This window comes from Dromiciops gliroides, chromosome 6 (genome assembly GCF_019393635.1).
Source record: "Dromiciops gliroides isolate mDroGli1 chromosome 6, mDroGli1.pri, whole genome shotgun sequence".
In the NCBI taxonomy this organism is placed as follows: domain Eukaryota; kingdom Metazoa; phylum Chordata; class Mammalia; order Microbiotheria; family Microbiotheriidae; genus Dromiciops; species Dromiciops gliroides.
Window position 1 is genome coordinate 100,041,679 of NC_057866.1, and position 15,872 is coordinate 100,057,550.

General features: G+C 42.3%; 1 protein-coding gene across 1 annotated transcript in view; it reads left to right on the top strand.

Annotated features, from left to right (window-relative positions):
- The window catches only part of DGKQ (diacylglycerol kinase theta), a 119,881-nt gene that overhangs the window by 11,497 nt on the left and 92,512 nt on the right, over nt 1-15,872 (top strand). Inside the window, exons 2-3 of the mRNA XM_043969759.1 lie at nt 4,112-4,191; nt 12,690-12,789. Coding sequence (XP_043825694.1) covers nt 4,112-4,191; nt 12,690-12,789 — 180 coding nt within the window. The remainder of the gene's footprint in view (nt 1-4,111; nt 4,192-12,689; nt 12,790-15,872) is intronic.

Consider the following 15,872-nt stretch of genomic DNA (forward strand, 5'->3'; position numbering starts at 1 on the left):
AATACCACCACCACAACACCCCTCATCCTCTGTTTCTTCATTAGGAGAAAGATCATCTCAGTCACTTTGGAGGCTTGATGCAAGATAATATTTGTTAAAGGGTCTTTGCACATGTTAGTTGTTGTTACTGTAGTACATAAAATTGCTTTATCACCATTGGTTCAGCCATTCCCTGGTTGTTTCTCACTATAACAGATACACTGAGAGGAACTCTTCTTTATGGTTGGTGTCACATAGTATCATAAGCTTACTGATTTAGAAATCAGAGAAAGTCCTGTCAAATCCCCTTATTTTAGAGATGGGGAAACTAGGGAAATTAAGGGTGGCAAAGATGTCAGAGGCAGGATTGGAACCTACATTCTCCCAACTTGAGTCAGTGTTCTATCTAATGAAGTTTGGTTACAGTCTAGGTCATAGCCTTTCTGTAATTTAGCCAGTAAATATCAAGGAGGTGTTTCTGATGCTCCCATAACTAGTAAAGGTCCAAGTCACCATTTGAACCTAATACTTTCGGACTTCTAGTTTAACTAAGTCACTGTCATTACAAATACAGGCTTCCTTATTAAAAATAACAATAACAACAACAATAATAATAACGTTCTAAATATATTTGAAAAGGTAGGGGTTTTTTTGGCTTTTGGTTTTTGGTTTTTTGTGGGGCAGTGAGGGTTAAGTGATTTGCCCAGGGTCACACAACTAGTGAGTGTCAAGTGTCTGAGGCTGGATTTTAACTCAGGTCCTCCTGACTCCAAGGCCGATGCTTTATCCACTACATCACTTAGCTGCCCGAAAAGGTAGTTTTTTTCTCATTTTGGTTATGACATGCTTAGGATACACATAATAATGGGATTATTGGGTCAAAAGGCACAGTTGGGGGGGGGCAGCTAGATGGCACAGTGGATAATACACTGGCCCTGGATTCATGAGGATCTGAGTTCAAATCTGGCCACAGACACTTGATACTTGCTAGCTGTGTGACCCTGGGCAAGTCACTTAACCCTCATTGCCCCACCCAAAAAAAGAAAAAGGCACAGTTGGGTTGGGTTTTAGGTTTTATTTTTTTTTTTTAATGTGCTGTCAGATTGTTGTCCAAAAAGGTTCCATTGACTTGAAATTCCAGCAGCAATGTTCAAGGGGACTGGTTGCCATACATTAGGGTTTTGGTTTATTTTTTCCATTGTGATGGATTTAAGGAGCTAGGATAATGGGATTGAGAGTCAGAAGTCAGACTCGGGATTCAAACCCATCTTTAGAATTCGTATCCAGAGCTCTTTCCATATTACCCCATGCTATATGTCCAGAGTGTCCTCAGAGTTGTTTCAGTGTGCATTTATTTCATTATGAAGGGGGCTGGCTATTATCCTAAGTGATTATTTGTCATTTGTGTTTCCTCTTTTGTAAATTGAGGGTTCTTATCCTTTGACCACTTATCCATTGGGGACTGGGTGTTTCCCTTGAATAACGTATTGAATTGTATCAGTTCCTTATACATAGTTCCATCTCAACATTTCTATGTCTTATTTTCCACAAAGATTTTCCCCCCTAATCTGATATTAATTTGATTTTTTTCTTTTTTCAATTGGGTCACACTAGGTTGGGGTTTGGGGTTTGTTTGTTTGTTTGGTTGGGTTTTTTTTTTTGGTTGTTTTTGTTATACAGATTTTTAAAGTATTATGTAACCAAAGCCATCTACCTCATTCCCTATAATTTCTTCTGTTTGTTCATTGTCCTTGGTTTTTGCATATTTCCCAAATGCTCAAGTTTAGCTCAGCCATCCCCAGTAGAATAATGAATTGCTCAAAGGGATTCAGAATTTTCTGTTTGAAGGTTTTGATTAAATTTTAGACTCAGACAGTTCTTGAAGGATGGGGGCTGGGCAGGGCATGTGCATATGGGGGTGGGGGGGGGAAGAGATTAAAACAGTGAGTCTTGGCTCTAGCTGGAATCTCTGAGCTCCTTTATTTTAATTGGTATAATCTAGGGATTCTTTTGGGGGGTGGGGCAGGGCAATGGGGATTAAGTGATTTGCCCAGGGTCACACAGCTAGTAAGTGGCAAGTGTCTGAGGCAGGATTTGAATTTAGGTCCTCCTGAATCCAGGGTTGGTGCTTTATCTACTGTGCCACCTAGCTGCCCCCCAATCTAGGGATTCTTAATCTTTTTTGTATCATGGACCCCTTGGACAGTCTGGTGAAAGTCAGGTTTTTAAGTAATTGAAAGAAATTCCATATTTCTGTTAGAGGTCAGTGAAAGTAAAGCTGTAATTTTTTCCCATCTAAGTTTATGGATCCCCTGAAATCTATCCATGACCCACATTGGGGTTAAGAATGTGGCAAAGAACCCCTAGTGTAATGGGAAAAGCCTTGGATTTGGAGTCAGGAGACCTGGATTGGAATACTTGGTCTGACACTTATCAGCTTGTATATCCTTGGCCAAAGTACTTTCCCCTCTCTGGTCCTCTGTTTGTCCATCTATAAAATGGGGTTTGTAATTCCTCACTCTCTACCTCATGAGTTATTTTTGCTGTCATCAGTTCGGTGATCTACCTAATGCCAGGAGTCCTTCAGCATCCCTGACCAGCTTCTCTTTGAAAATCCATCATGATCAGGAGCTCCTAAAGGCAGCTCCTTCCACTGTTAGCTTCACTTATTAGAAGGAAACCATCCTCTTTGTAAATTCCACCTGCTGGTTTTTTGCTTTGTTTTGTTTTTTGGACTCTCTCCTAAGGTCTTACTCTGCCTCTTCATTGTGGTCCTGAGGCGACCCAGGGTTCTTCGAGGCTATGCCAATAGGATGCCAGTTACTGCAGGTCCTCCTGAACTGGAAAGGCTTCCTGTATGTGACTAGCAAAAGGCTTTGTTCTCCAAGGACTGGCCTCATGGAGCTCACCCCTGGGGTTAACTGCAGGGTGGTGCATTTTTTAGCCCTAGCATCTCTCAAAGGCCATTTGCTGAATGGTTGAGAGAGAGGAGGGAGTAAAAATGAATCCACTTCTTTACTTCCAGCCCTAGTGACATTGAATTCTGTTGTCTTTCTTTCTTTCTTTCTTTCTTTCTTTCTTTCTTTCTTTCTTTCTTTCTTTCTTTCTTTCTTTCTTTCTTTCTTTCTTTCTTTCTTTCTTTCTTTCTTTCTTTCTTTCTTTCTTTCTTTCTTTCTTTCTTTCTTTCTTTCTTTCTTTCTTTCTTTCTTTCTTTCTTTCTTTTTAACCAATCTTGTGGGACTCAAGTGGTACCTCAGGATTGTTTTAATCTGGAATTCTTTGTTGATTAGAACTTATAGAAGCAAATAGTCACAAGGTTAGGGACTCTCAAGGGTCCTTCTCTGCCAGCTCCCCAGTGATCACTCCCTCCTCCTTGCTCCTTGTCCTCAGTGGCATTGGAAACGCTGATGATGCTGGTGGCAAGGAGCCAAACTTCCTTGCCACAGAAGACTGGCCACTGTGGCTTCTCCCTACTTGGGAAGGGACTCATGTTCCTATTGTGGCTCCGACAACTTTATCTGATTCCTGGGAACTTGGATTTAGTTCGTAGGGCCCCCATCCACTGTACTATAGAATTTTTGTTCCTAAAAGGCTGAGAATAGTCATGAAGATTTGACTAGAGCAGCATAAATCTGAGTCCCCTGCTGTATGCTACAGTCGAAAGAAATGCTCTTGGGGTGAAGTTCCAGGTTCAAGTCCTGGCTCCAACATTTATTAGCTCTGTGATTCTGGTCGAATCGCTGGGCCTCATTTTCCTCCTTTGTCATGGGGCATTTTTTTTTTTTTTTAGTGAGACAATTGGGGTTAAGTGACTTTGCCCAAGGTGACACAGCTAGTAAGTGTTAAGTGTCTGAGGCTGGATTTGAACTCAGGTACTCCTGACTCCAGGGCTGGTGCTCTATCCATTGCGCCACCTAGCTGCCCCGTCATGGGGCATTTTTAATATTTGAACTACCTACCTCATAGGGTTGTCCTGAGGAAGACATACCCTTTGTAAACATTAAAGCAGAATAGAAATCGGCAATATTATTTTTTGGTATCTCTGCCTCTGGCCTCCCCATATTCTTTGGTTCCCATTATTACATCTTTCTCAAGATATTGTTGAGTCTGAAAAGGTTTCTTGTTTCCACAGTCTGCAACTTTATGTCTCATGAGAAATGCTTGAAACACGTGAAGATCCCATGTGCCTGTATTGCTCCAAGCCTGGTCCGGGTGAGTAGACAGACCCACTTTCCCAGGTTTACTACCTATAGATGGGTGGGGCTAATTTTTTCTTTTTGTGGTGATAATGAGATCATTGGTCATTCTGATAACTTTCACTTTGCTAAATAAACACTTTGTATGTGTATCTATGTCAATATATTTTTTATTATACTACAGGCTTAAATACAAGTCTCATTGAGCCAGGATGCCTTTGGGGGAGTCTGGGTGCTACATCATCACGATACCTAAAGATTTCATCATGATACTGTGTATTCATTTATTGTTGAATTATTATTATTGAATAATTGTTTTTGATTATTATTGAAGTTAAATAATACTTGAATTGCAGGCTTACATTTTGTTAATAGGATTCAAATTGGGTATTGATGGGTCCATGTTGCCTCTTGCTTCTCCTGGGTTTGGGGGTGGGGGAATGTAAGGAGAAGAGTCCCAGGCAGAAGAACTGTGTGGGGCTGTATATCTTTCTTTCCATTTCTCAGTCTAGTCATATCATAGAAGAGCCAGAAGGGAGTTAAGACCCTATTGTTCAAGTGGTTCTTCACTTTTTTTGAGGTATGGACCCCTTTGGCAATCTGGTAAAAATCCATGCCCCCTTTTCAGAATTATGTTTTTAAATACATAAAATGAAATACATGGGATTACAAAGGAAAATAGTTATATAGAAATATATGGATAATAGGGAAAAATATTGAAATAAATATATTATTTTAAAAAGTTCACAGATTCTTAGCTTAAGAACTCCTGATGAGTTTCACAGTAAGGAGCTGAAGAAGGGAAGTGGCTCATCCAAGGTCTATTTAGCTACTTAATAACAAGAGTAGAACTAGAGCTAATGTGGCCAGAAGGTTCATCCAGAGTACACAGAATCTCAGAAGTAAAGGCGCCCTAAAGGGTATCTAGTTCAATCCATTCTTTAACATTCTGCATTCTTGACCAGCAGTTTTCTGGTCTCCTCTTAAAGATCTCCCATTGATGTGGCTTTCTTAAACCACAGTCTCTGTAGGCAGCCATTGTATTTCTGGACAGCTCCTTTTATTTTTTTCCCCAATGAGTTGTTTTCCCCCAAATTACAATAGAGCCTAAATCTGCTTCTTAGCAACTTGCATCCGTGGTTGCTAGTTCTATCTCTTCTCTTTCATAATCTTGCTGACTCAGGGGCAGAGAGGGCACCCTCTATTTGCTGTTGTTGGAAGCATTTAAGCCCGGGACCAGAGGACCACTTGCAGGGAATGTTGGTTCCTGCAGGGAGTAGGGGAACAGACTGGATGACCTCAGAAGTCCTTTCCAAAGCCCGTATTGTCACCCCCATCCAGGCTCCCTCCAGCCTATTAGCTCCTTCCTGGGATCTTGGACCAATGCTTGCGCATATAGTAGATGTTTAATAAATTATTGGTGGAATAGTGCCCAAGTAGGGAAAATGGAGCAAGGCCCATTAATGGTGGTTTATCCTGCTCCCTGATAACCCTTCCTACAGCGCAGAACTCCCAGTACAGCTTGGATTTTGTTTTTTAATGGGGTTTTATTGCTAATCACTTTATGAAAATATCTCCATGACCAAAGAATTCACTTAGTTTTTAATTTCTTGATTCTTGAACTCCCTATTCTTAATTAGGCTGGCTTCATGCAGAAAACACAGCCTGTCAGAGGGAATGTCCTGGAATCTTCTTTTTCTCACTCAATTCCTTCTTTCTTTCCCTTCCTCCCTTCTCCAAGGACGTAGTCAACACTTAGTAAATGCTTTTTCATCCATCTATTCATCCATCTATCCATTATTCGTTTATTCCTTTCTCTCTTTTCCTTGTACTCTTCTGCTCTCTGTCACTCTGCTTTGTCTCTTTCTCCATTTCTTTTCAGTAGAATAAATTTTATTCATGTCTCTTGTATATATCTCTGCTACTCCCCAGTGTCCCCGCTCCCCCGACAGACCCCTCACTTGTAATGAAGAATGATAGTTAAGCCAAACACACATTGGCTCTGTCTGAGAATGGGAACCTCATTTCTGCTTCATGGTTGATTCACCAGCCTCTCTCAGAGGAAGAAGACATGCTTCATTGTCAGTTTTCTGTAGTGCTAATTGGTCACCACATTGGTCAGGAATTCTGAAGGTTTTTGGTTTTATTTTCCTTTTCTTTATCATGGTCATGCTGTAAATAGTTCTTCCGGTTCTGATTACTTTGTTCTGTATTCAAGTATTCCCAGGTTTCTTTGGTGTAATGATTGGAATGATGCCACCTGCTGGAGACTTACTGTAGGAAATGAGAAGGCACCTGAGGGCAAGACATGTGACTTTTTTTGGTGTCAGGAAGTGACACCAAAGAGGGGGCGAGGCTGGTGCTCTCACTCTCTTTCACCAGGACCAGGACTCTCATGGAGCTTGGAGCAGGAGAACTGTAGCTCCCCAAGAAAGATAGATGAATCTAGGCCTTTCTCTCTCTTCACCAAATTCTTATTCTCCTTAATAAATACTTAAAAGTCTAAACTATTGCTAAAGCTTATAATTTATTGGCAACCACTCATTAGATATTTTAGACAGACTAGCTAGAATTTTAGCCCCTTACATTGGGTTCTTCATATTTGTTGTTTTTTCCTGTACTCATTGGAATATACTATAATGGAATGCATATTATTATATTACTGCACATAGTGGAATGTGATATTCCATTACATTCATGTGCCATTGTTTGTTCAGCTGTTCCTCAAGTGATTGGGCTGCCAGGTTTTGGGGTTTGTTTTTTTCTACCACAAAAAGTGCTACTGTAGAAATTTGCAATATACATAGGACCTCTATCTTTGTGTTTTTGACTCCCTTGAACTCTAAATGCTATTATTTTCCTCACCTTTCCCATTGTGTTCTTAATTTTTAAAACTTTTTTTTTTCGTGGGGCAATGGGGGTTAAGTGACTTGCCCAGGGTCACACAGCTAGTAAGTGTTAAGTGTCTGAGGCCGGATTTGAACTCAGGTACTCCTGAATCCAGGGCCTGTGCTTTATCCACTGTGCCACCTAGCTGCCCCACCCATTATGTTCTTTTTTTTTTTTTTTGGTGGGACAGTGGGGGTTAAGTGACTTGCCCAAGGTCACAGAGCTAGTAAGTGTCAAGTGTCTGAGGCCGGATTTGAACTCAGGTACTCCTGATTGCAGGGCCGGTGCTCTATCCACTGCGCCACCTAGCCGCCCCCCAATTTTTTTTTTTTTTGGTGAGGCAATTGGGGTTAAGTGACTTGCCCAGGGTCACACAGCTAGTAAGTGTCAAGTGTCTGAGGCCGGATTTGAGCTCAGGTACTCCTGATTGCAGGGCTGGTGCTCTATCCACTGAGCCACCCAGCTGCCCCTCACCCATTGTGTTCTTAATCACCTATCTATTTGGATAACAGAAGACATGGGTGCTCCCCTCTGGGACTGGCTCCTCTTGCCCCAAGACCTATCCAGGCCTCTGGGACAGCTCCTTATGGGAGGGGGTGGAGTAGCTAGGTGGTGCAGTGGCTAGAACAACAGGCTGAGTCAGGAAAGACCTGTCCTGCCTCAAATACTTGTTATATGACCCTAGGCCAATCATTTAACCCCTTGTTTGCCTCAGTTTCCTATCTGTATAAAATGGAGATAATAATAGTACCTCCCTCCTAGGGTCATTGTGAGGATCAGATGAGATAATAATTGTAAAGCACTTAGAGTGTCTGGCACATCGTAGGTGCTGTATTAATATTAGCTGCCACTGCCGCCGCCGAGGATGAGGAGGATGATGATGGCCATTAGGTCCTTGGTGGACCTGGTTGTCTTCAGGAGAATCCAGAAGCCTCTTGATGTTGTCTGCAGGGCCTTTCTTGGCTGTATTCGTGAGAACTGATCAGTTGGACCCTTTTGAAAACATTTTTCCAGTTGACTTATTAACCAGTTTTCTTCTACTTCAAATCTTTTGGTCCTATTTGTAGATTTCAAGTAAAATTTTCCAAGACCTCCCAGGACTAACATAGTTTCCTGGACTCAGATCTAGAAGTGGCCTTAGGAATCATCTAGCTCAGTACCATTATTTTACAGAGGAGGACACTGAGGCCCTTGCCCAGGGCACACCAGTACCTGGTAGCATTGGCTGGATTGGAGTCTTCAGATTCCTAAACCCAGGTTTTTTCTGTTATACAAGGCTGCCTTCTATGGTTTGCCACAGGTGGGTGAAAGTTATGTAATGACTTCCTGTTGCCCTCAATAAGCGTAGATGGACGGGAACTCAGATTGGGCCCTGTCAGGCATTTGAATGGCCAGAGTGTGCTGGCATTAAACACCCATCAGCAAAACCGTGAGCTGCTGACCAGGATCAAAGGGAAAACATTCTTTCTGACTTAACGTGGGCAAACCTTAAGATTCATTAATAGAAGTCTGGGATCTAGAACAGGGCAGGTCACTGCCTTCAGTCCTAGTTGAGACACAGCTTGTAGTGTTGTGTACCATTTTTAGGGATAACATTGACATATTAGAGCAAATTCATTGGAAGGTAACCAGCATGGAGAAGAGTTACCGTTTGAGGTAGGTAGGACAGATATCTCCATCTGACAGATTAAGAAATTGAAGCCTGAGAGGTTATGTTAATTGCCCATATTCACATAGCTTATAAATAGCAGAATGAGGTCATTCTATTTATTGGGTTTTGGGAACAGGGGAACCATAAAGGCAGGATCTGGAGAGACTAGAACCCCAAACAAGGTCTAGTGTCACCCTAATCAGGGCCTTTGATACTAAGCCTAGGGCTAGAAGAACCAGAATTATGGATATCCAAGGTGATACAAAGCTGAGTTCTTGGGCCACATGTGGGATATCTTCTGACTGTGCCTACTTCCTGGCCATTTTGGAAGGTAATTTACATGTGTAAATTCAGTCTTCTGTCTGGGAAGACTTGTAAGTCCTTCCCATCCCCACTTCCAAGTACCACTGGGCATGGTGGCACACAACTGTGTAATCTCAGCTACCAGGTAGTCTGAGGCTGGTAGAACTCTTGAGCTTAGGAATTCTGAGCTTCAGTGGGTTATGCTGATCTGGTGCAAGAAATATACTCATGACTCTCTTCCTAGAGCCGATATCTGAGTCATTCTGAGTCTTTTTAAAGGAATTTTAGTCCCTTGGCTTACAGTCTTTCTACCTCAAACCAAGCTCAAGTCCCACCTCCCCATCCTAAAAAACAAAACATTTCACTTAGCCTTATCATATCCTCAATATATTGCCCTGTTTTTCTTCATCGTTTCGTAAGTCTTAGAGAATCAATAAATTAAACACCTAGTCTATGTCAGGCACTGTTCTCGACTCAGGGTACAAAGACAAAAGTGAAACAGTACCTACACTCAAAAGAGCTTATAGTTGGGAACAATACCATTCACACATATTTATATGTTCTATATAAAATACATACAAAGTAGATACAAGATAATCTTCTGGGAGGAAGATACTAGCTACTACTGGGGAGGGATGGGGAGAAGGGAGGAAAAGCTTCTTGTAGAAAGTGGATTTTGAGCTGAGTCCTTCAGGGAACTGGAAATTCCAAGAGGCAGAGGTGAGAAAAGAGACCATTTCAGATGTTAAGGACAACCAGTGCAAGTTGACGTTAAAAATTCGAATTTGGCTGGATGGTAGAGTGTGGGAGGTATAATTAGCCTGGAAATGAAGAAAAGATCTTCTATATTCCTTATTTTCATTTCGTTATTTCCTACTTACTTGTCAACCCTTTGTAATTTGGCTCCAGCCTCACCATTCACCTGAAAGTGCTGTCTCCAAGATCACCACTGATCTGTTTGTGGCTAAATCCAATGGTCTTCTCTTAGCCTGTATCCTCTTTTCAACTCTGCAGCTTTTGATACTCTCGGCCATCCTTGATTATTCTCTTCTCCCTTGAGTTCATGATACAGCTTCTTTCCTTGTTTTCCTCCTACCTCTATTTACAGGAAGAAAACAGTTTCTCTATTACCTTTGCTGGATCACCTTCCATTCCCTGTCTCCTAATTGTATGTGTCCCACAAGACTCTGGCTTGTGTAGTCTTCTTTCTCTATATTCTCTCTTGCTTAGTTTGAGTCTGCTCTTACAGATTGTATTATAATCTCAATATAGATACCAATCTGTTGAGCCCTAGTGGTTTGTTTGTTTGTTTTGGGTGAGGCAATGGGGGTTAAGTGACTTGCCCAGGGTCACAGCTAGTAAGTGTCAAGTGTCTGGTACTGGATTTGACCTCAGGTCTTCCTGACTCTGGAGCTAGTACTCTATCCACTGCACCACCTTGCTTTAGTGACCCTCCCATTGCCCAGAGGGGTTCAGGGAAAAGCTGGCTGGCCACTTTTCATTTTCACTTTTATTGAGGGGATTCTGATTTGAGTGGGGATTATAATAGATACTCTTAGAGGTCGTGTCCAACTCTAAATCTATGATCCCATAATCTTTTTTCCTAAATTCCAATCCCATAGTTCCACCTGCTTGTTGGACCTGTCCACCTGGGTATTCTAACAGCACCTCAAAATCAACATGTCTAAAACAACTCACTCTTTTCCTCTCTTACTCCTGTCCCTCTATTGAAATTTCCCATTTCCTTTGAGTGTGCATGATCAGCCTCTCAGTCACTCTGGAGGGAGTACTCTTTGAAAAGGGACTCTTAGATGGTACAGTGGATAGAGCACTGAGCCTTAGAGTCAGGAATGCCTCAGTTCAGATCCTGTCTCACCTCAAACATTTTCTAGCTTGTGACCCTGGGCAAGACATTTAGTCGCACTGAGTCTCAATTTTCCCATCTGTAAAAAGGAGGAATTGGATTTAGTTTCTTCCCAGCTCTAAATCTATGATCTTGTCTTAACGCTCAACCCTTGCACCTGCAGTCATTTGCTAAGTCTTGGCTTCTACCTCCACAACAGCTACTGATCCTTCCTCCATCTCTCCACTTTTACAACCAGCATCCTATTTTCAGACCCTTAGAGGTTCTTGCTTGGGTTGCTACAAATAGCTGCCTAATTTGTCTTCCAGCTTTCAGTTTTTTCCCCTTTTTCTGGTCCATCTTCCACACAACTGCCGAAATAATATTCTTGATGCATAGGCCTGACCATATCACTTCCCTGCTACTTCTAAGACAGAAGATAAACTATGATTTAAGGTCTAGAGTTTAAAGCCTTCCAAAATTTGGCTCAAACCAAACTTTCCAGACTCTCTGTATTACTCATCTTTACACATTTTATGTTCCAGCCAAACTGGATGACTAGGTGTTCCCTGAATTGGCTTTCCATCTCCTTCCTCCACGTATTTGTTTATGCAGCTCTCCATGTTTGTAATGTACACCTTCCTCATCTCCATTTATCTTCCTTCAAGGCTCTGGTTAGGTCTTTCTTTGTTCTTCCAGTTATTCGTTCTTTCTCCTCAAATTACCTTGTGTTTAGGTCGGATCTGTCCAGTAGAACAATGGCTCCCATTTAGTTCGTGAACTAATTGGGGATTGAGACCGTGGTCCAAGGGACTCATGCTAAGAATTCCTCAGTGGCCCCCTTTATACAGAAAATAATTGCCCGATTATGTTACAAATATATTTTTGCTTTGTGACAACAAGCATGTGTGTGTGTGTGTCTTATAGTTATAATTGTAATCATAATGTAATTTTTAATTTGGATCTTTTGGCACAGAAATTATTGTGTACTTTTAATGAAAAAATCTGAAAGAATACTTAGAATAGTATGCTAAATTCATTTGAAGATTTGCCACACAATTTTTTGTTCTTGTTGTTGAAAGGGGTTCAAGGAACAAAAAATGTTGGAAACCACTACTGTAGAACTTAAGGTCTTTAAAGGCAGGGGCTGTTTGGTTTGTACCTTTTCATCTGAGCACGGAGCACGGACAAAGCAGGTGTGTCCGAAATCTTTGCTGAATTGGATTGGTGATTCATTTAGCTTCTTTTTCCCTATCTTTAAAATATGGCTAACAAGAGGGACCCTGTGTCCCTTAACCTTCATGTGCCAAGGGTACCAGGACCAGGCGGGTATGAAGGTACTTTTCAGTGCCTCTGGTGCCACATGGGCAAAAAGGGGCTCTTTGTTTTAATCAGCTCTTTTGGCTACACCTTTGGGATGGTTACAGTTGTGACATACACTTCCCAGGGTTGTTGCTGGGGAGGCCTTTTATAAACCTTAGAACTCTGGGTTGTTATGATGAGTCAGATATTTTCTACCCTGATGAGAGGCAGTGTAGACCAGCAGACTTTCCACTGGATGTGCAGCCAGAAGAGCCCTGGAATTGAATGACAGGGCTGATGCCTGTAGCACCTCCTTTATGGGGCTTATGGAAGGACCAAATTTTAAAAAGCACACAGGAATGCATTTCACAAACTTTTAAACAACATGTAGACACTGATGACTATTGTTGCTGTAATTTGGGGGCGATTTTGGATAAGGAGTCTTGCTAAAACTTGGTCCTGTGAGCCCTGCCCAAAGCAGAAAGATATCACTCACTGATGGATGCTTGTGTCCCTCCCTTGGCAGGTTCCGGTTGCGCACTGTTTTGGGCCCCCAGGACACTACAAGAAGAAGTTCTGCATTGTCTGCAGAAAGCCACTAGATTCCCTTGCATTTCGCTGTGAAGGTAACTTTTAAATGATCCTACGTCTTTAATGGAGCCGCTTTTATGATCTGTCATATTTTTAGGTTATTCACTTATTCTCATTTCTCTCTCCCTAAAAATAAAAAATCATTGATGCTTTCCCCCCCTGTGTTGCTGTCACTCCTTAGTCACCTTTTCCCTCAGCAGAATGGAGGAATGGTTTAAAATTTGTGTTTTTTTTTTATTTTGGTAGCAACATCCAGGCAGGCAAAACAAATCAGCACATTGGTCATGTCTGAAAATGTATGCCTCTTTCTGCACCTGTGGTCCACCACCTCCCTACTGACAATGCTTGCCCTTTAGTCCTCTGAAGTAATTGTCTGTTACTATAATGATCAGAACTCTAATTTTTTCAGGATTGTTTTCCATTATATCACTATGGCCATTGACTTATTTTCATTCCTCAGAATGCAGTGGAAAATGTACTAATTTGGGAATCAGAAGACCCTAGTTCAGGCCCAGTTTCAGCAGTACATGTTAGACTGCAAGGGTCCTTTGACCTCTGACCCAGACCCCTGTAAGAGAAGAGAAAAGGACTTAGGAATTTTCAGAGATTCAGCTCTTACTGATCCTGTGACTCCAATAGTCCTGCCCTGCCCCGTGTTCTCTCAGCCAAAGACCTCAGGCAGTTCAAAGCATAGCCCAGTATGTCCAGCTTTCCCAGGGACCCACACTACATTGACAAACATGGAAAAACCACCCAGGAAAGCCAAAGTTATAACATTGTTATGCCACAATTCAGCTTTACCTTGAACTCTGGACTTTGCCACTGTAGTTTAGCTGCTTTCCCCTTTTGTCCCTGTGGTTCCTTTCTCCCATGGTTGAGTTCCTCCTGGAACCTTCATTTTGACAAAGAGCTGTCCATGTTCTAGGGTGGGGCACCCTGGCCAGTGCAGTGTGGGCTGGCCTTTGGAATCCTCTCTGATTCTTTGTGGGTCATTAGAAGCTTTAGGATTCATTGTTGTTGGCGTCATCCTGTATGTGTGGAAGTATGCCACCTTACAGTTACAAAGTCCTTTTCTACCCATTATCTCATGCTGGTTCACACAACAAAATGGGAGTGCCAGGCAGGGCAGTTATTATTGCCTCATCTAGCTAGGGAGCCAGATCTTGGGGAAGCAAAATCAGGGGGTAGATCTAGATTTTCAAAATCCTTTTGAACTCTCAGTCCACAGTCTCTTGATCTGAAGTGATTTACCCAAAGTCACACTGAGATAAAAGGGGAGTCAGGACACCAACACAAGTCTGTCACTCTTCTGAGTTGGAAGCTCTTTCTAGGACTGAATCTCTTTCTTACTGACTGATCATTTTAATCACTGTGTTTCTTTGGTGATTTGCCTCTATCTTTTCTCTCCTGGTACCCTGACCCTTCAGGTGCACCCTAGCCAGAGGTCTGAGTCCTAGGCTTACTAGACCTCTGGGATCATCGTTTTTGCTTTCTGCTACTCCTCCTGAAGCCTTTTCCTAACTGATGGGTGGGGCGAGGAAGCTCTTAAACCCCCTCACCCCACCCCCTGCTTCAAGCCTCTGAGATAAGCTTGGCCTGTCCATCCCCATAACTGGGAGATCCCATAACACCAAACCCTACCAGGCTACCCTGAGGATGCCTCTTACCAGTGATTGGAAATCCTGGGAAAGGACAGGAAGCTTATAGGAAGAACCATGACCTTTTGACTGTCTTTAAGGTTTAAAATGATCTGTTTGTACTCAGTATTATTAGGATTTGAGTTTGGTTTTTTCCCCTTGGAGATATCAGCCAGGCTGTGAGCTCCTCTGGAGTGCGACAAAATATTTCTTCACCACCATCAATGCTACAAGCGTGTAATTAGAAGACCGGGGTGCCATCTAATAGCTTTTTAACAGTGGGCACCTCTATGGGCCTCTGCTTTATTATCTGTAAAATGGAGACAGTAATAGCAGCAATGCCTGCTTTACAGGCCTTTTGTGAAGATTCGACAGTCCAGTAAATTTAATTTATTTAGGTGCCTGCCGCGGATGGGGTTTGGCATTCAGGGCCCGGGAAGATACAAAATATGGATAGTCTTCAATGTCTGCTTTCCTGAAACTTATAGTCATGTTGCCTATGCTCAGCTCTGGCTTTAGACCTGAGGTGGGTTGGGGAGAGGGGGTCCGCTCTGCCTACTTGGGGGGCTAAGAGTCCATTGGATCCATCGAGCCTCCCACAACGACCCTGACTCAGCATTCAGGTTGCCGATCCCATTTCCCACAGGACGGTGATATTCCAAAGCCTGATTTAACACTTCCGGCCAAAGTACTTTACCCAGTGTCCTGTCCCGTGTCACCCGAGTTCACTGCTGTGCGTTTGAATTCATGGACCATTTGATACAGTATGTACACAGGAAACTTGTGTCCAAATGTGATGTAACAAAAGTCAGATTTCCATGTGAACAGCACTGCAAACAGGGAGCTAATGGCTCTTTCAAGTGTATCAGAGAGAAGTTGAGGTCAATTTGGTACAGTAGGTAGAGTGCTGGGCCTGGAGTCAGGAAGACCTGAGTTCAAGTCAAGCCACAGACACTTACTAGCTGTGTGAGCCTGGGAAAGTCATTTAACCTCTCTCTTTCCTCAACTATAAAATGGGGATAATAATAGTACCTACCCCCCAGGGTTGTTGTGAGGATGAGATGAGATCATATTAGTAAAGCATTAAGGCATTCTGCTATTTAATTACTGATTTCCATCTACCTTCTCCCCTCCCCTTTGTCCTGTGCTTTAAGCTGTTCTACACAGAAAATCGTAGAACTGGAAAGACTTCAAGGATCTTTTAGTCCATTGTAGGAGGTGGTGTGGGTTTTTTTGGCAGGGCAATGAGGGTTCATTGTAGGAGCTCTTCGCCATTTTTGTGTCATGGACTCCTCTGGCAATTTGGTGACGTCTGGGGAGACCCTTTCTCAGAATGATGTTTTTAAATGTAAAAAATAAAAACACAGGATTACAAAGGAAGCCAGTAATAGTGAAAAACTTCTTGTTGTTATTGTTTAGTCATTTTTCAGTTGTGTCTGACTCTTGGTGACCCCATTTGGGGTTTTCTTGGCAAAGATACT